Source organism: Salvelinus sp. IW2-2015, linkage group LG26, assembly GCF_002910315.2.
Source record: "Salvelinus sp. IW2-2015 linkage group LG26, ASM291031v2, whole genome shotgun sequence".
NCBI classification, from domain to species: Eukaryota; Metazoa; Chordata; class Actinopteri; order Salmoniformes; family Salmonidae; genus Salvelinus; species Salvelinus sp. IW2-2015.
This window is the reverse complement of record NC_036866.1, coordinates 1,295,806-1,315,896: the sequence shown is the minus strand read 5'-3', so window position 1 is coordinate 1,315,896 and position 20,091 is coordinate 1,295,806. Positions and strand designations below refer to the sequence as shown.

The 20,091-nt window shown below is 44.1% G+C and overlaps 1 protein-coding gene across 2 annotated transcripts in view; it reads right to left on the bottom strand.

The window, feature by feature from the left end:
- alpi.2 (alkaline phosphatase, intestinal, tandem duplicate 2) overlaps positions 1–18,620 on the bottom strand; it is a 31,511-nt gene extending 12,891 nt beyond the window's left edge. For both annotated transcript variants that reach the window (XM_070435046.1, XM_023971552.2), the window contains exons 1-4: positions 18,462–18,620; positions 15,292–15,408; positions 6,001–6,116; positions 5,361–5,535 (exon numbers count right to left, since the gene is read on the bottom strand). In XM_070435046.1, coding sequence (XP_070291147.1) covers positions 5,361–5,535; positions 6,001–6,116; positions 15,292–15,408; positions 18,462–18,552 — 499 coding nt within the window. In that variant the 5' untranslated portion in view covers positions 18,553–18,620. The remainder of the gene's footprint in view (positions 1–5,360; positions 5,536–6,000; positions 6,117–15,291; positions 15,409–18,461) is intronic.
- Positions 18,621–20,091: the final 1,471 nt, after the last annotated feature.

The following is a 20,091-nucleotide window of genomic DNA, read 5'->3' as shown; positions in this document are numbered from 1 at the left end:
TGCTTCGCAATACACTTAAAAATAGTCCCGGTTGTGTCTCAATACACTTAAAAATAGTCCCGGTGTGTGTCTCAATACACTTAAAAATAGCCCGGTTGTGTCTCAATACACTTAAAAATAGTCTCCTTTCCTTTTTTTTCACTGATGACCACGGATGACCACTGATGACCCTAATTTATTGAAAGCTCTGGATGGATTTCACCAAAGGTCCATCTCCAGTACAATCCCTTTTAGATCTGGGAAAAAAAGGAGATGAAAGGAGGAATCTATTCCACTAGATCAGTGTCCCAAACTAGTCCTGGGCCCCCCCTGGGAGCACGTTTTGGTCTTGACCTAGCACTACTGTACACAAGCTGATTCAAATAACCAACTCTTCGTCAAGTTTAGATTATTTTGAATCCGCTGTGTAGTCAGGGTTGGGGAGTAACAGATTACATGTAAGGGATACAAAAAACTGGTAACTGTAATCCGTTACCAACAAAAAAAATTGTACTCAGGTTATAGATACTTTTGAAAAACTAGATGATTACTTTGAGGATGACTTTTTAATTCAGAAATGTCTTTGACACGTTCAAATCACATTGAAAAAAGGCGCAAGTTTAGTTTGTTCCACTAGCGAGTCTGACACGAGTCATAGACCACTATGATGACACACCAAATGTGTTTGATGTATCGGGGGAAGAGCAGGAATGGCTTTGTAGGCTACAGTCCAAGCTATGTCTCCAATGGTGCGACTGCTGTCGTCATCCAAGGATTATACCATTTGAATATTTTTTATTTATTTATTTAACCTTTATTTAACCAGGTAGGACAATTGAGAACACGTTCTCATTTACAATTGCGACCTGGCCAAGATAAAGCAAAGCAGTTCGACACATACAACAACACATAGTTACACATGGAGTAAAACAAACATATAGTCAATAATACAGTGAAAAAAATAAGTCTATATACAATGTGAGCAAGTGAGGTGAGATAAGGGAGGTGAAGGCAAACAAATATATGTATAAATAAATAAATAAATAAATAAAATATAAAAGCCATGGAGGTAAGTGAATACAACACAGCAAGTAAAATAAAAACTAAAAAAAAACCTGGAATGTTGGTTTGCAGCGGAAGAAAGTGCAAAGTAGAGACAGAAAATAATGGGGTGCAAAGGAGCAAAATAAATTAATAAAATAAATACAGTAGGTAAAGAGGTAGTTGTTTGGGCTAAATTGTAGATGGGTTATGTACAGGTGCAGTAATCTATGAGCTGCTCTGACAGCGTTGCTAAAGCTAGTGAGGAGATAGGTGTTCCAATTTCAGAGATTTTTGTAGTTCGTTCCAGTCATTGGCAGCAGAGAACTGGAAGGAGAGGCGTCCAAAGGAAGAATTGGTTTTGGGGGTGACTGAGAGATATACCTGCTGGAGCGCGTGCTACAGATAGGGCTGCTATGGTGACCAGCTTGAATAAACGCTTGGAGTAAGGATTATAGTATGGTGTAGTCTACGACGATACGGATACACTTATTATTGATATCTACGTAGCGCATTGATGTGAATCACACTGTTGCTCTCTCATTTAGGTATTTGCGCCTTAAGGATTGTTTGGTGTGGATGGCTGTTCACAAATCTAAATGTGTATTTGAACCCCATAATGGTTGAATTCAAGAAGTTTAAACTGCCTATCAAATCATTGTGCGGATCCCAGCCTTTGGAATCAAAGTGGGCTTTTATCACTCAATCTAATTCATGATGATAAAAAATAAATATCCAAATGCCTAATGACACATGATCAAACTCACACACTTTTGATAGACTTAAAGCAATCTGTAGTTGCTAAATCCATTTAAAAAAAATGTTTTTAGAGATATATTAGATAGTAGAGAAAGTGATGGGTTAGAAACCTACATAACCAACCCATTAAGTAAAATTTGAGTAAACTTTAACATGGATTTATCCTGCAATTGATGTCTTCAATTGGTAACATACATTTTTTGTCTTCTTCTAATGCCTCTTAAGAGGAAAGTAATCTTAAAGTAACTGAATGTAATCAGATTACGTTATTACTGAGGTGTGTTAATCCAAAAAAAATATACTGTATATACGTATTTAGAACGTATGGAAGTAACATAACTGTAATGGATTACATTTAGAAAGTAATCTACCCAACCCTGTGTTAGTGCTAGTGGCAAAAACCAAAATGTGCACCCAGGGGGGGGCCTCAGACTGAGTAGGAAAACCTAGACCATTCAGACAAGACCCTATTAAACCCCTACCCCTGCCATCTTGCCGGTGAGAGAGACAATTCCACCTGGTCGACTTTAGCGAAGTGGCGTGGCTTTGCGAGGGTGTAAGCGAGAGCGAGTCTTAATAAAATCCTCTATGAGAGGGTTTCCATCATTGTGCGCCCTTGACACCGCCTCACACGCAACACATTATGACGAGTGGGTGCCGTGCCGGACTAGACATAGTCGAAAGCTCGACCATCCCCGGTAGGTCCATGCGTATTCTGGACCTCTTCATGATGCACTACCTCTCAGTAATGTACACATCTCCCACACACACACACAGCGACTCGACGAGCCACCACACACAACACCACATGCACACAACTACCAGCGACCACACAGACTACACACACACTAGCAACACCAAGCAAGGATCGACTCACTACACGAGATCAGCGAAACACACACAACAACATGCCAACTTCGAGCAGCGTACTATCACCACTATCACAGCACAAGCACATCACATATTGTAGAGCCCAACAGATAGAACCAAATACTCTAATTTTACACGATCTCCTCTCCGAGGGGTGATATTACGATTGTGTGTATCATCCACTTCCTCCTCTATCAACATATTTCATATGGGGTTACTAATAGGAATTCATGATCTAGATTATTTCTAATGGTGAATTGTCCTCGCAATAGAGAGTTCTTGAAGCTCTCCATAACTGCGTCTGTGAAATCTAACAGCCCCCCCCTCCTGATGAGAGAAATCACAGTAAGCATTAGTTATGACTTCTGTAGTGATTCACATTCCATTATTACCCTAGTTATATGCTCGCGAAAATCTCATACAAGGTTTCAATTTCAGAGTCGAGCATTTTGAGCTATGCGACAGTACTTGTAAGCGAGTCAGTCTCAGCCTGTTCAACTGGTGAGCGTCAACATCAACAGATGAAATATCTGACATCAAAAGCGAAATATAAGGATGCGAGAATTCCTAGAAACTCGCCATCTCTGTGCCTCACAGATGATAGATTTGCACGACCTTGATAGCAGCATATGAATGTGTAACTAGCGCATCCAGTCTCAGATCGAGACTCCTATCTCCTAGTCCCACCATTCAATCCGCTTCCTTGAATAATCTCGGGCTTTGCATCACTGTGGGATGCCCATAGATCCCTGCATGACGGATCGGATTGGCGCCGAGCAATACAACCGTTTTCGACAACTGCACCTGAATTTGACAGATAAATTGTATGACGAATCCTCGTAGTGAGATAACCACACACAACCGTTAGCGCAAACGGGTGACCCTGAACTGTATGACACAATAACGCATTCTTTACACCTTCCTACCTGAAAGGGAGCACACAGACCTTTACCTACACCTATCATTCTGAATATGGAGCAAATAAATCAGTGCGTCTTTATCAGCTTCTGCCGTCGGCGATGTGTTGTGGCTCGCATACCAGGTCTATCTAGTGTGAGGGGCGTCTTCGGTTATTTCCCATATGTATATAGTCGTCTAGATTCCAGTTGCATTTTTTTCTCTAATCATTTTAAGTGTCACATACTGAAGTGCTACGCTTTTTTATTATTCGGAGCTATGGGCCCAGATATATCAAAGAGAGTTTTGCTGAGCATTGATTCCCTAGCTGACAAGGTATATAAACAAGTCTTGTACGTTCTTTCCCGCTGAACAGCGAGCTGTCATCCTTATGGCCGTCATTGTAAATAAGAATTTGATCATTATCTAACTTCCCTTTAAATAAGTTCAGTAATAAGAATGCTCTGTCTGGTGTGAACTGACTTAATCTAAATGTTAAATTAGACTATCACTGTGTTCTTAATTACAACATGCTAGACCTTACGTTTAGAACATCGAGGCGTTACTTACAAACCCCTCAAGCGCAACAATGCAGTTCAGAAGGATAGAGTTAAGAAAATACTTACAAAGTAAAAAAATAAATAAAAAAAGTAACACTATAAAAAGTAGACCAATACAAGTCTATAATACAAAAGGTGTACCGGATACCAGTCATTCAACAGAGTATGCAAGCCCACGACTGTAATTACTAACTCCTCAGGCGAACACTCCCCATAACTCCAGGTGACAGTAAAATCACCAACCTTGCTTTGCGTCAGCGCAATACCTACTTTTTCTTTTTATCCGCCTACACACAGTATGGGCCCAAGTAACAACACATATCTTATCACCTTATTTATGAACTGCTCAATACACTTGAAGACAGTTAGAAGAAGAAATGATATCTCATGTTTAGCTGGAGACCATAGGACACTGCTCGCTCTCTTCTGTGCCCAAGGCTTGTCCACAAAGCTCCAAACTAATCCGTCTATCGCAATCCCAATTCAGTTAATTGTGTATGAGCAACCGCAGGTGTGACTATTGAATACACAGCCCAACAAGCTGCTCCACATATATGGAACTCCGTCAACCCCACCTGTTTCGCAAATAGCATTCCAGTGCAAGCTGGTTCCAATAATGGTTGAATTCAAGAAGTTTAAACTGCCTATCAAATCATTGTGCGGATCCCAGCCTTTGGAATCAAAGTGGGGCTTTTATCACTCAATCTAATTCATGATGATAAAAAATAAATATCCAAATGCCTAATGGACACATGATCAAACTCACACACTTTTGATAGACTTAAAGGGGCAATCTGTAGTTGCTAAATCCATTTAAAAAAAATGTTTTTATCGTATTATTATATGTAGTAGAAAGTGATGGGTTAGAAGAAGCCTACATAACCAACCCATTAAGTAAAATTTGAGTAAACTTTAACATGGATTTATCCTGCAATTGATGTCGTTCAATTGGTAACATACATGTTTTGTCTTCTTCTAATGCCTCTTAAGAGGAAAGTAATCTAAAAGTAACTGAATGTAATCAGATTACGTTATTACTGAGTTTGTGTTAATCCAAAAAATTACATTACTGATTACAAGTTTGGACAGGTAACTAGTAACTGTAATGGATTACATTTAGAAAGTAATCTACCCAACCCTGTGTGTAGTGCTAGTGGCAAAAACCAAAATGTGCACCCAGGGGGGGGGGGGGCCTCAGGACTGAGTTAGGAAAAGCCTAGACCATTCAGACAAGGACCCTATTTAACCCCCTACCTGCCATCTTGGCGCGGTGAAGGACAGATTCCACCTCGTTTCCGAAGGTGCTGTTGCAGTTGTAGCGGAGAGCTGAGGCACTGAGACCCAGAGTTCCATAGTTGGCCTTCACACCACACAGGTAGGCCGTGGCCGTGCCGGCACTATCAGGCATCTGCTGGTCCACGTTGTACGTCTTCAGGTTCAAATACACACACACACACACACACACACACACACACACACACACACACACACACACACACACACACACACACACACACACACAGATTTGTTGTAAACCAGTGAAACATCTTAATTTACATGTCTCCGTTGTACCAGTGTTGAGTTCAGTTCTCCATTAAATTAATTGGATAAATATATAACTATTTTATTTTTCGTAATTTATTTCCTGAATGGATTCTTTTACAGTGGAATGGAACCCTCCCCTGGTATAAACACTATCATTATAATAGTAGTATAATGATATTACTAGTATCCTGAAGTCATAAAGGCCATCAGGTGGGTTATCTTCACATCTTTACAGCAGTAGGCCTGTTCAACGTAGTGAGCGTAATACAGATTTGAAATATCTGACATCAAAATGAAAAAATGATGAGGTTCAAATGATATTGTCTTCATGAGAGGAGATTGGACAGACCTTAGACAGGGCTAAATGTGGGAAGGTGTCCATTGCCAGACTAAACTCCTCTCCGTTCCCTCCATTCATCTGCCCTTTGAGGATCCTCGCTGCAGTCACTGTGGGGATGCCCATACCTGCATGGACATTGGCAGAGCACACAACCTTTTGACAACTTCACCTGAATTGACAGATAACGTTTTTTACACGCTTCTCCTGAAAGACACACAACCTTTAGCCAACTTCACCTGAATTGACAGATAACGTTTTTACAGCTTCTCCTGGGGTGGCAGGTAGTCTAGTGGTTAGGGCGTTGGGCCAGTAATCAAAAAGTTGCTGGATTGATTCCCCTGAGCTGACAAGGGAAAACAATCTGTAGTTCTGCCCCTGAACAAGGCACTGTTCCTTGGTAGGCCGTCATTGTAAATAAGAATTTGTTCTTAACTAACTTCCCTTTTTAAATAAAGTTTCAGTAAAAAATGCTCTGTGCTGGGTGGAAGATGAATCAAATGTTATTTGTCACATGTGCTGAATACAACAGGTGTAGACCTTACTGTGAAATGCTTACTTACAAGCCCTTAACCAACAATGCAGTTCAAGAAATAGAGTTAAGAAAATACTTACAAAGTAAAAAAATAAATAAAAAAAAGTAACACTATAAAATAACAATAACAAGGCTATATACAAGGGGGTACCGATACTCAGTCAACAGGTCAGCCAAGGAATTAATTATACTCCTGAGCAAACATTCCATWACTCCAGGTGACAGTAAATCACCAACCTTGGCMTTATACCTARTGCAGCACAGTAGGTGGCAGTACACATCGTATCACATTATTTATGAARTGCCAATACACTTAAAGAAGTAGAAGAAGAAATGWATTATTTTAGAATGGAGAAATAAYCACCTCYATGGTGCTGCCCAGGCTGTCACAGAAGCCTCCACAATCCCSTGACTTCAACCCAATTSAGATGGTTTGGGATGAGTCAGACCGCAGAGTGAAGGAAAAGCAGCCAACAAGCTGCTCAGCATATATGGGAACTCCMTCAAGACTGTTTGAAAAGCATTCCAGGTGAAGCTGGTTGACAGAATGCCAAGAGTGTGCAAAGCTGTCATCAAGGCAAAGGGTGGCTACTTTGAAGCATCTCAAATATATAATATATTTTTTYTTTGTTTAACACCTTTTTGGTTATTATATGATTCCATATGTGTTATTTCATAGTTTTGATGTCTTCACTATTATTCTACAATGTAGAAAATAGTGAAAATAAAGAAAAACCCTTGAATGAGTAGGTGTTCTAAAATCTTTTGACTGGTAGTGTATGACTAATACAATTTATAACTTTCAGTCCAACCACTGCCTTGCCGCAAGACCTTATAATGATTGCATGGTTCAATGATCTACAGATTATCAGCTCTAACATTGATGGGTGACTACAGATTATCAGCTCTAACATTGATGGGTGACTACAGATTATCAGCTCTAAATGATGGGTGACTACAGTATATCAGCTCTAACATTGATGGGTGACTACAGATTTACAGCTCTAACATTGATGGGCGACTACAGATTATCAGCTCTAACATTGATGGGTGACTACAGTATATCAGCTCTAACATTGATGGGTGACTACAGATTATCACTCTAACATTGATGGGTGACTACAAGATTATCAGTCTAACATTGATGGGTGACTACAGATTATCAGCTCTAACATTGTGGGGACTACAGATTATCAGCTCTAAATTGATGGGCGACTACAGATTATCAGATCTAACATTGATGGGTGACTACAGATTATACTCTAAACATTGATGGGTGACTACAGTATATCAGCTCTAAACATTGATGGGTGACTACAGTATATCACTTAAACATTGATGGGTGACTACAGTATATCAGCTCTAACATTGATGGTGACTACAGTATATCAGCTCTAACATTGATGGGCGCTACAGTATATCAGCTCTAACATTGATGGGCGACTACAGATTATCAGATGTAACATTGGATGGGCGACTACAGATTATCAGCTCTAACATTGATGGGTGACTACAGATTACCAGCTCTAACATTGATGGGTGACTACAGATTATACCTCTAACATTGATGGGTGACTACAGATTATAAGATCTAACATTGATGGGTGACTACAGATTTTCAGCTCTAACATTGATGGGCGACTACAAGTATATCAGCTCTAACATTGATGGGTGACTACAGATTATCACCTCTAACATTGATGGGACTACAGTATAACAGCTCTAACATTGATGGGTGACTACAGATTATCACCTCTAACATTGATGGGACGACAGATTATCAGCTCTAACATTGATGGGTGACTACAGTATATCACCTCTAACATTGATGGGCGACTACAGATTATCAGCTCTAACATTGATGGGTGACTACAGATTATCAGCTCTAACATTGATGGGTGACTACAGATTATCAGCTTTAACATTGATGGGTGACTACAGTATATCAGCTCTAATTGATGGGCGACTACAGTTATCAGCTCTAACATTGATGGGTGACTACAGTATATCAGCTCTAACATTGATGGGCGACTACCAGATTATCAGCTCTAACATTGATGGGTGACTACAGTATATCAGCTCTAACATTGATGGGCGACTACAGATTATCAGCTCTAACATTGAATGGGTGACTACAGATTATCAGCTCTAACATTGATGGTGACTACAGTATATCACCTCTAACATTGATGGCGCTACAGATTATCAGCTCTAACATTGATGGGTGACTACAGATTAATCAGCTCTAACATTGATGGGTGACTACAGATTATCAGCTCTAACATTGACGGGTGACTACAGTATATCAGCTCTAACATTGAGGGTGACTACAGATTATCAGCTCTAACATTGATGGGTGACTACAGTATATCAGCTCTAACATTGATGGGCGGACTACAGATTATCAGCTCTAACATTGATGGGTGACTACAGATTATCAACTCTAACATTGATGGGTGACTACAGATTATCACCTCTAACATTGAATGTAGGTGCTGAATCCAGCTCGGTGAACATTTACAGTATATTGTGGTTGCATGCTGCTTGTTATCTATTAAAGGGATAGTGTGAAATGTTGGTAACTAAACCCTTATTCTACTTAGTCAGAGTCAAATGAACTCATGGATTCCAGGAACAGCTAGCATGCTGGGAAGCCTGTCCCAAACCTAAATGAGTTCTCACTAGAATGAGTTTAAGTTGATAAAATGTCAACCTTGTGATTTGAGAGAGAGCTATAGGTTTTTTTCATTACTTTGATTGAAACTACATGGATGCTAAATGGGAATCTTTTGGTTTTCAGATCTGGGTTAGRTTTCTATCAAATACTTTACCGGCGCTCGATTGAGCATGTCTGGTGCAATGGGATGCTATGCTGCTTATTGGATATCTCCTTCACCTTAAAGTGAACACTGTTCAAGTGAGGCCAAATGCGAGGTCATGTGTGGCTCAGTTGGTAGAGRATGGTGCTTTCATCGCCTGMGWCGTGGGTTCGAATCCCACCGGGGACCAGTACAGTATCCACATTGCTCTGGATTAGATTGTCTGCTAAATTATTCATATGTGCCAGCCTTCGGTTTATCTAACGAAAGACAAGATATCAAATTGGATATCATTAAAAAAATAGATTGACTAGAATTAATAGTTGAGAACTTTTATAATAAGGGTCATTATTACTCTCACTATGTTTTACATTTGAATCGTTTAAGTCTATTGTTTGTACACAGAGAGAATAGCATCCTTTCCATCCGCATCCTGCTTGTAATATATGCTTTAATGACTGCTTCATAATGCATTATAAACTGGGTGGTTCCAGCCCTGAATGCTGATTGGCTGACAGCTGTGGTATATCAGACCGTATACCACGGGCATGACAAAACCATGCTCTGTTTGACCCCTGCTCTGTTTGATGCCTGAATCCTGCTCTGTTCTTTACCCGCTCACCCCTTCTCTGTTTGACCACTGACCCRTGCTCTGTTTGACCCCTGACCCCTGCTCTGTTCTTTCCCCCCTGACCACTGATCTGTTTGACCCCTGATCTGCTGTTCTTTCCCCCGAACATGCCCTTTTGACCACCGACCCCTGCTAAATTCTTCCCTGAACCATGCTACATTCTTTCCCCTGACACATGCTGACTTCCTTCCCCTGAACACTGCTATGTTCTTCCCGCCATACCCCTGCTGTTCTTCCCCCTAACCCTGCTCTGTTTTTCCCCTACCCCTGCTATGTTCTCCCATAACCCCTGCTATGTTTTTTCCCCTAACCTGCTGTTCTTCCCCTAACCCTGCTCTGTTTTTTCCCCTAACCCTGCTATGTCTCCCCCTAACCCTGCTCGTTCTTCCCTAACCCTGCTTGTTCTTCCCCCTAACCCCTGCTCATGTTCTTCCCCCTAACCCTCTGCTGTTCTTCCCCCCTAACCCCTGCTCTGTTCTTCTCCCCCTAACCTGCTATGTTCTTCCCCCCTAACCCCTGTGTTCTTCCCCTACCCTGCTCTGTTCTCCCCCTAACCCTGCTGTTCTTCCCCCTAACCCTGCTCTGTTCTTCCCCCCTAACCTGCTCTGTTCTTCCCCCTAACCCCTGCTGTTCTCCCCCTAACCCCTGCTGTTCTTCCCCTAACCTGCTGTTCTTCCCCTAACCCTGCTGTTCTTCCCAACCTGCTCTGTTCTCTACCCCTGCCTGTTCTTCCCCCCTAACCCTGCTGTTGTTTCCCCTAACCCCTGCTGTTCTTCCCTCCCCTAACCCCTGCTCTGTTCTTCCCCCCTAACCCCTGCTGTTTCTTCCCTAACCCTGCTTTTCTCCCCCTAACCCCTGCTGTTCTTCCCCCTAACCCCTGCTGTCTTCCCCCCTAACCCTGCTCTGTTCTTCCCCCTAACCCTGCTTTCTTCCCCCTAACCTGCTCCTGTTCTTCCCCCCTAACCCTGCTGTTCTCCCCCCTAACCCTGCCTGTTCTTCCCCCCTACCCCTGCTCTGTTTCTTCCCCCTAACCCTGCTCTGTTCTCCCCCCTAACCCCTGCTATGTTCTTCCCCCTAACCCTGCTGTTCTTCCCCCTAACCCCTGCTCTGTTCTTCCCCCTAACCCCTGCTGTTCTTCCCCCTAACCCCTGCTGTTCTTCCCCCTAACCCCTGCTATGTTCTTCCCCATAACCCTGCTCTGTTCTTCCCCTAACCTGCTTCTGTTCTTCCCCTAATCCCTGCTGTTCTTCCCCCCTAACCCCTGCTATGTTCTTCCCCCCTAACCCCTGCTATGTTCTTCCCCCTAACCCCTGCTGTTCTTCCCCTAACCCCTGTCTGTTCTTCCCCCCTAACCCTGCTCTGTTCCTCCCTAACCCCTGCTATGTTTTTCCCCCTAACCCGCTGTTCTTCCCTACCCTGTTTTCTTTCCCCTAACCTTGCTATGTTCTTCCCCTAACCCCTGCTCTGTTTCTTCCCCCTAACCCCTGCTCTGTTCTTCCCCCCTAACCCTGCTGTTCTTCCCGCCCTAACCCTGCTGTTCTTCGCCCCACCCCTGTCTTTTCCCCTAACCCCTGCTCTGTTCTTCCCCCAACCTCTGCTATGTTTTCCCCTAACCCGCTGTTCTCCCCCCAACCCTGCTGTTCTTCCCCCCTAACCCCTGCTCTGTTCTTCCCCCTAACCCTGCTATGTTCTTCCCCTACCCTGCTGTGCTTCCCCTAACCCTGCTGTTTCTTCCCCTAACCCTGCTCTGTTCTTCCCCTAACCCTGCTCTGTTCTTCCCCCTAACCCCTGCTCGTTCTTCCCTACCCTGTCGTTTTCCCCCTGACCCCTGCTCTGTTCTTCCCCCTAACCCTGCTGTCTTTCCCCCTGACCCCTGCTCTCTTTTTCCCCTCTAACCCTGCTGTTCTCCCCTGACCCTGTTCTGTTCTTCCCCCCTAACCTCTGCTATGTTTCTTCCCTAACCCCTGCTCTGTTCTTCCCCCTAACCCTGCTCTGTTCTCCCCCTAACCCCTGCTGTTCTTCCCCCTAACCCCTGCTTCGTTTCTTCCCCCTAACCCCCTGCTCTGTTTTTCCCCTAACCTCTGCTATGTTCTTTCCCCCTAACCCCGGCTGTTCTTCCCTCTACCCCTGCTATGTTCTTCCCCTAACCTCTGCTATGTTTCCTCCCGCTGTTCTTCCCCCCTAACCCCTGCTCTCTTCTTCCCCCTAACCCTGCTGTTTCTTCCCCCTAACCCCTGCTTTCTTCCCCCCTAACCCCTTGCTCGTGTTCTTCCCCCTAACCCCTGCTCTGTTCTTCCCCCTAACCTCTGCTTATGTTTCTTCCCCCTAACCCCTGCTGGCTCTTCCCCCAAACCCTGGTTCTGCTGCTGTTCTTCCCCCTAACCCTGCTCTGTTTCTTCCCCCCTAACCTGCTATGTTCTTCCCCCCTAACCCGCTGCTGTTCTTCCCCAACCTCGTTTCCACCCCTGCTGTTCTTCCCCCTAACCCCTGCTCTTCTTCCCCCCTACCCCTGCTGTGCTTCCCCTAACCCTTCTGTTCTTACCCCTAACCCCTGCTCTGTTCTTCCCCCTAACCCTCGCTCTGTACTTCCCCCCTAACCCCTGCTCGTTCTTCCCCCTAACCCCTGCTGTCTTCCCTCCTGACCCTGCTCTGTTCTTCCCCCTAACCCCTGCTGTTCTTCCCCCTGACCCTGCTCTCTTCTTCCCCCTAACCCCTGCTCTGTTTTCTTCCCCCCTAACCCCTGCTCTGTTTTCCCCCTAACCTCTGCTATGTTTTTTTCCCCCTACCCCGGCTGTTCTTCCCCCTAACCCTGCTAGTTCTTCCCCACTAACTCGCTATGTTTTCCCCCTAACCCTGCTCTTTCTCCTCCTCGACCCCTGCTCTGTTCTTCCCCCCTAACCCCTGCTGTTCTTCCCCCCTGACCCCTGCTCTCTTCTTACCCCCACTAACCCTGCTGTTCTTCCCCCCTGACCCTGTTCTGTCTTCCCCGCTACTCTGTATGTTCTTCCCCCCTAACCCCTGCTCTGTTTCTTCCCCCCTAACCCCTGCTCTGTTTTTCCCCCCTAACCTCTGCTATGTTTTTCCCCCTAACCCCGGCTGTTCTTCCCCCTAACCCCTTGCTATGTTCTTCCCTACTAACTCTGCTGATGTTCTCCCCAACCCCTGCTCTGTTCTTCCCCCCTAAAACCCTGCTCTGTTCTTCCCCCTAACCCCTGCTGTTCTTCCCCTACACTCTTCCCCCTACCATGCTCTGTTCTTCCCCCCTAACCCCTGCTCTGTTCTTCCCCCTACCTCTGCTATGTTCTTCCCCCCTAACCCCTGCTGTTCTTCCCCCCTAACTGCTGTTTCTTCCCACCCTAACCCTGCTCTGTTCTTCCCCCTAACCTCTGTCTGCTGTTCTTCCCCTAACCCCTGCTGTGCTTCCCCCTAACCCCTGCTGTTCTTCCCCCTAACCCCTGCTGTTCTTCCCCTAACCCTGCTGTTTTCCCCCTAACCCCTGCTGTTCTTCCCCCCTAACCCCTGCTATGTTCTTCCCCCCTAACCCCTGCTTTGTTCTTCCCCCTCCACCCCTGCTGTTCTTCCCCCTAACCCCTGCTCTGTTCTTCCCCCCTGACCTGCTCTGTTCTTCCCCCTAACCCCTGCTGTTCTTCCCCCTAACCCCTGCCTCTGTTCCTTCCCCTCTGACCCCGCTCTGTTCTTCCCCCCTAACCCTGCTCTGTTTTCCCCTAACCCTGCTCTGTTCTTCCCCCATCCCCTGCTCTGTTCTCCCCATAACCCCTGCTGTTCTTCCCCCTAACCCTGCTCTGTTTCCCCCTAACCCCTGCTCTCGTTCTTCCCCTAACCCCTGCTGTTCTTCTCCCCTAACCCCTGCTATGTTCTTCCCCCCTAACCCCTGCTTGTTTCCCCCTAACCCCTGCTGTTCTTCCCCCCTAACCCCTGCTGTTCTCCCCCCAACCCCTGCTATGTTCTTCCCCCTAACCACTGCTCTGTTCTTCCCCCCTAACCCCTGCTCTGTTCTTCCCCCCTAACCCCTGCTCTGTTCTTCCCCCCTAACCCCTGCTGTTCTTCCCCCTAACCCCTGCTCTGTTCTTCCCCCCTAACCCCTGCTCTGTTCTTCCCCCTAACCCCTGCTGGTCTTCCCCTAACCCCTGCTACGCACTTCCCCCTAACCCTGCTCTGTTCTTCCCCCTAACCCCTGCTCTGTTCTTCCCCCTAACCCCTGCTGTTCTTCCCCCTAACCCTGCTGGTCTTCCCCCCTAACCCCTGCTATGACTTCCCCCCTAACCCCTGCTCTGTTCTTCCCCCTAACCCCTGCTCTGTTCTTCCCCCTAACCCTGCTGTCTTCCCTCCCTGTTTCTTCCCCCTAACCCCTGCTGTTCTTCCCCCCTAACCCCTGCTGTTCTTCCCCCCTAACCCCTGCTCTCGCTTGCTTCCCCCTAACCCTGCTATGTTCTTCCCCCCTAACCCCTGCTCTGTTCTTCCCCCTAACCCCTGCTGTTCTTCCCCCTAACCCCTGCTCTGTTCTTCCCCCCTGACCCCTGCTCTGTTTTCCCCCTAACCCCTGCTGTTCTTCCCCCTACCCCTGCTCTGTTCTTCCCCCTACCCCTGCTCTGTTCTTCCCCCTAACCCCTGCTGTTCTTCCCCCTAACCCCTGCTCTGTTCTTCCCCCCTAACCCCTGCTCTATTCTTCCCCCTAACCCTGCTGTTCTTCCCCCCCTCCCCTGCTGTTTTCCCCCCTAACCCTGCTCTGTTCTTCCCCCTAACCCTGCTATGTTCTACCCCCTAACCCCTGCCTGTTGACTCCTGACCCTGCTCTATTTGACCCCTGACCCCTGCTCTGTTCTCCCCCTCTCGACGTTGCTGGATGAACAACCTACTGGTGGTGGTGGCTATACTGTTCACCTCATCAGCCTCTCGGACTTCATCTTGGGAATGAGTTGTCTTGTGTTTTTGAATGTTTGTAACCTTCCCAAGTCTTACAAGCAAATTGCCTTTTAAAACCTGTCTGTGGTGGCCTGGTATTGGTAGAACCTGTGTTTTGACACATGCATAGAGCATACGTCATTCAMCAAAGCGTATTCCCCTCCAAGCATTTTGCCCATTCAATAACCTATCCCTGGGAGTAACTTTGACTGCATATGGGGGTAAACAGAACGAGTCTGTCTGAAAATGTTTTGCCATTCAAAGCTAATTTTATTTTATTGGGCTTTAGTTTCCATGAATTCAAATGTTACCCTTTAAATCACATAAATATACACATTTTTAAGTGTCCTGTCTATAGTGCAAATCATGCCAACACTTAGCCRCATCTCACTCACCATCTCCCAGGAACAGAATGGAGTTCTTAGCCCGGCGGACATTTGGCTTCATATCCAGAGCTTTGTGGAGGGCCTGCTTCCCCTTGTTGTTCCAGTAGCTGGGGTGCTTCTCATTCTCTAAGGAAGAGCATCAACATTTTGTTACGTTGGTTTTTATTCATGACATAGTCCATGTAGTTCCAATAGCTCAGAGACTTTGGTTCTGGAAATATCAGGGTTGGAGGTTTCCAATGGTTGTGATTCCTGCTTGGGTCAGATATAATTGGTGTTTAAGATCACTTTATTGGTCAATTGCCTACAAGGTCCAACCAAAATTTTACTTTAACCAATCCCCTCCAAAAGACACAGTTTGGACACACCGAATCATTCCAGGTTTCTTTCAATTTTTTTTCTATTTTCTACATTGTAGAATAATAGTGAAGACATCAAAACTATGAAATCACAAATCTGGAATCATGTGGTAACCAAACATWAAAAAWAAAAAATCTAAACATATTTTATATTTGAGATTCTTCAAAGAATTGCCACCGTTTGCTTTGATGACAGCTTCGCACACTCTTGGCATTATCTCAACCAGCTTCACAAGGTAGTCACCTGGAATGCATTTCAATTAACAGGTGTGTCTTCGTAAATGTTAATTTGTGGAATCTCTTTCCTTAATGCGTTTGAGCCAATCAGTTGTGTTGTGACAAGGTAGGGGTGGTATACAGAAGATAGCCCTATTTGTTAAATGACCAAGTCCATATTATGGCAAATGACAGCTCAAATAAGCAAAGAGAAACGACAGTCCATAATTACATTAAGACATGAAGGTCAGTCAATTTCAAGAACTTTGAAAGTTTCTTCAAGTGCAGTCGCAAAAAACATCAAGCGCTATGATGAAACTGTCTCTCATGAGGAKCGCCACAGGAAAGGAAGACCCAGAGTTACCTCTGCTGCAGAGTATAAGTTCATAAGAGTTACCAGCCTCAGAAATTGCAGCCCAAATAAATGCTTTACAGAGTTCAAGTAACAGACACATCTCAACATTAACTGTTCAGAGGAGACTGCGTGAATCAGGCCTTCATGGTCAAATTGCTTTAAAGAAACCACTACTAAGGGACACCAATAAGAAGAAGAAACTTGCTTGGGCCAAGAAACACGAGCAATGGACATTAGACCGGTGGAACTCTGTCCTTTTGGTCTGATGAATCCAATTTTTWGATTTTTGATTCCAACTGCCGTGTCTTTGTGAGAGGCAGAGTAGATCTCCGCATGTGTGGTTCCCACCGTGAAGCATGGTGGAGGAGGTGTGATGGTGTGGGGTTGCTTTGCTGCTGACATTTGTCAGCGATTTATTTAGAATTCAAGGAACACTTAACCAGCATGACAACCACAGCATTCTGCAGTGATATACCATCCCATCTTGTTTGCGCTTAGTGGGAATATCATTTGTTTTTCAACAGAAAAATGACCCAACACACCTCCCAGACCAAGAAGGAGAGTAATGGAGTGCTGCATCTGGCCTCCACAACCACCCAACCTCAACCCAATTGAGATGGTTTGGGATGAGTTGGCCCGCAGAGTGAACAAAAAGCAGCCAAGTGCTCAGCGTATGTGGGATCTCCTTCAAGACTGTTGGAAAAGCATTCCATGTGAACCTGGATGAGGGAATGCAAAGAGTGTGCAAAGCTGTAATCAAGGCAAAGGGTAGCTTCTTTGAAGAATATCAAATATAAAATATATTTTGATTTGTTTAACACTTTTTTGGTTACTACTTGATTCCATATGTATTATTTTATAGTTTTGATGTCTTTCACTATTATTCTACAATGTAGAAAATAGTACAAATAAAGAAAAACCCTGAGTGGGTGAGTAGGTGTGTCTAAACTTTTGACTGGTACTGTACATAGATAAACAGGTTTTTGGAGAGGWGCGGCAGGCTATTTTTGTGGGGGGTTAAGCGCCTTGCTCAAGGTCACAACAGCAGGTTTGCAACTGCTCATGGGGACAAAGATCGTACTTTTTGGAGAAATGTCCTCTGGTCTGATGAAACAAAAATAGAACTGTTTGGCCATGATGACCATCGTTGTGTTTGGAGGACATTCGGCTTGCAAGCCAAAGGTACACCATCTAAACCGTGAAGCACAGAGGTGGCAGCATCATGTTGTGGGGGTGCTTTGCTGCAGGAGGGACTGGTGCACTTCACAAAATAGATGGCATCATGAGGCAGGAAAATTATGTGGGTATATTGAAGCAACATCTCAAGGCATCAGTCAGGTAGTTAAAGCTTTGTAGCAAATGGGTCTTCCAAATGGACAATGACCCCAAGCATACTTCCAAAGTTGTGGCAAAATGGCTTAAGGACAACGAAGTCAAGGTATTGGAGTGGCCATCACAAAACCCTGACCTCAATCCTATAGAAAATGTGTGGGCAGAACTGAAAAAGCGTGTGCGAGCAAGGAGGCCTACAAACCTGACTCAGTTACACCAGCTCTGTCGGGAGGAATGGGCCAAAATTCACCCAACTTATTATGGGAAGCTTGTGGAAGGCTACCCAAAACGTTTGACCCAAGTTAAACAATTGAAAGCCAATGCCACCAAATACTAATTGAGTGTATGTAAACTTCTGACCCACTGGGAATGTGATGAAAGAAATAAAAGCTGAAATAAATCATTCTCTCTACTATTATTCTGACATTTCACCTTCTTAAAATAAAGTGGTAATCCTAACTGACCTAAAACAGGTAATTTGTACTTGGATTAAATGTCAAGAATTGTGAAAKACTGAGTTTAAATGTATTTGGCTAAGGTATATGTCAACTTCCGACTTCAACTGTACATGTGATGTCTGATACATGCCATATTGCATTACATTTATTTATGTTAGTCCCTATCATTTATTGTCACACTTTGTGTCACACATAACAGTTGTTACTCCTAAAATAATTAAAAAGAAAAGTCTGTCCATCATCCTGATGAGTAGATCTATGTTACTGTATGTACCTTTTGAAATGACTGCTGATACTGTCTAAAGACAGGTGTCTCTTGTTAAAAATATTTTGAATTCACTATTGTTCAACATGTATGAATAGTAATCAATAACCAATTAATTTCAGATAATGTAAGAATACCATAAATGAATTGCTTAATTGGTATACATATAGCAAGCAAATAAAACAGTTGTTTACCTGGAATGACAGATAAAGTCCAATCCACCGATAGAAATAGGAGTAATCCAATGAGGGTATGTTGACTAGCCATGATGTGTGCTATGTGCATAGTAATGACATTAGGACATCTGAACAAAGTTAGGAAGGTCGAAGCACTGTTAGTGGTCCCATTTATGACCTGAATGTGGTGGGTTCAAAGGGCAAATGTGTAATCCTTCCCATGTGAGAGGACACACACACACACACACGCACACTCTCTCTCACACACACACACACACACACACACACACACACACACGCAGAGTTGCAAAGAAAAAGCCATATATCAGACTGGCCAATAAAAAGAAAAGACTAAGATGGGCGAAAGAACACAGACTCTGGACAGAGGAACTCTGCCTCGAAGGCCAGCATCCCGGAGTGGCCTCTTGACTGTTGACGTTGAGACTGGTGTTTTGAGGCTACAATTTAATGAAGCTGCCAGTTGAGGACTTGTGAGGCATCTGTTTCTCAAACTAGACACTCTAATGTAATTGTCCTCTTGCTCAGTGCCTCCCACTCCTCTTTCTATTCTGGTTAGAGCCAGTTTGCGCTGTTCTGTGAAGGGAGTAGTACACAGCGTTGTACGAGATCTTCAGTTTTTTGGCAATTATTCTCATGGAATAGCCTTCATTTCTCAGAACAAGAATAGACTGATGAGTTTCAGAAGAAAGTTATTTGTTTCTGGCCATTTTGATCCTGTAATCGAACCCACAAATGCTGATGCTCCAGATACTCAAGTAGTCTAAAGAAGGCCAGTTTTATTGTTTCTTTAAACAACAGTTTTCAGCTGTGTTAACATAATTGCAAACAGGTTTTCTAATGATCAATTTGCCTTTTAAAATGATACACTTGGATTAGCTAACYCAATGCGCCATTGGAACGCAGGAGTAATGGTTGCTGATAATGGGCCTCTGTACGCCTTTGTAGACATTCCATAAAAAATCTGCCGTTTCCAGCTATAATAGCCATTTACAACATTAACAATGTCTACACTGTATCTCTGACCAATTGTATGTTATTTTAATTGACAAAAAATTWGCTTTCTTTAAAWAACAAGGACATTTCTAAGTGACCCAAAACTTTTGAACGGAAGTATGTATATATATATATACACTACATAACCCTCTATATATTCTCTACACCACCCTATATATATCCACTACGTAACCCTATCTATATCCAGGGGAGTGTGCTACTCCAGTGTGCTTAGCTGCCAATTTACAAATAAAATGATCTTACTCTTAATTTTTTWAATTTAACTAGGCAAYTCACAAATTCTTATTTACAATAACAGCCTACCTGGGAYCAGTTCTTACCCTGAACAACTACCTTGTTCAGGAGCAGAACAACAGATTTTTTACCTTGTCAACTCGGGGATTCAATCCAGCAACCTTTTCGTTACTGGTCCAACATTCTAACCACTAGGCTACCTGCCGRCCCGAAAGTGTAAGTTAATCATCTGATCATATAACCTATCCTGTCCTGTGTCCACTTCATCAGCAAACTGTTGTCTACAGCGCATCGGTGAAAACCAGATTGGGCAAGTCTGTCATTACATCGCAACAGTTTGTGTGGCAAAACTATTCATAGAGTGTCAAATGGAACGGAA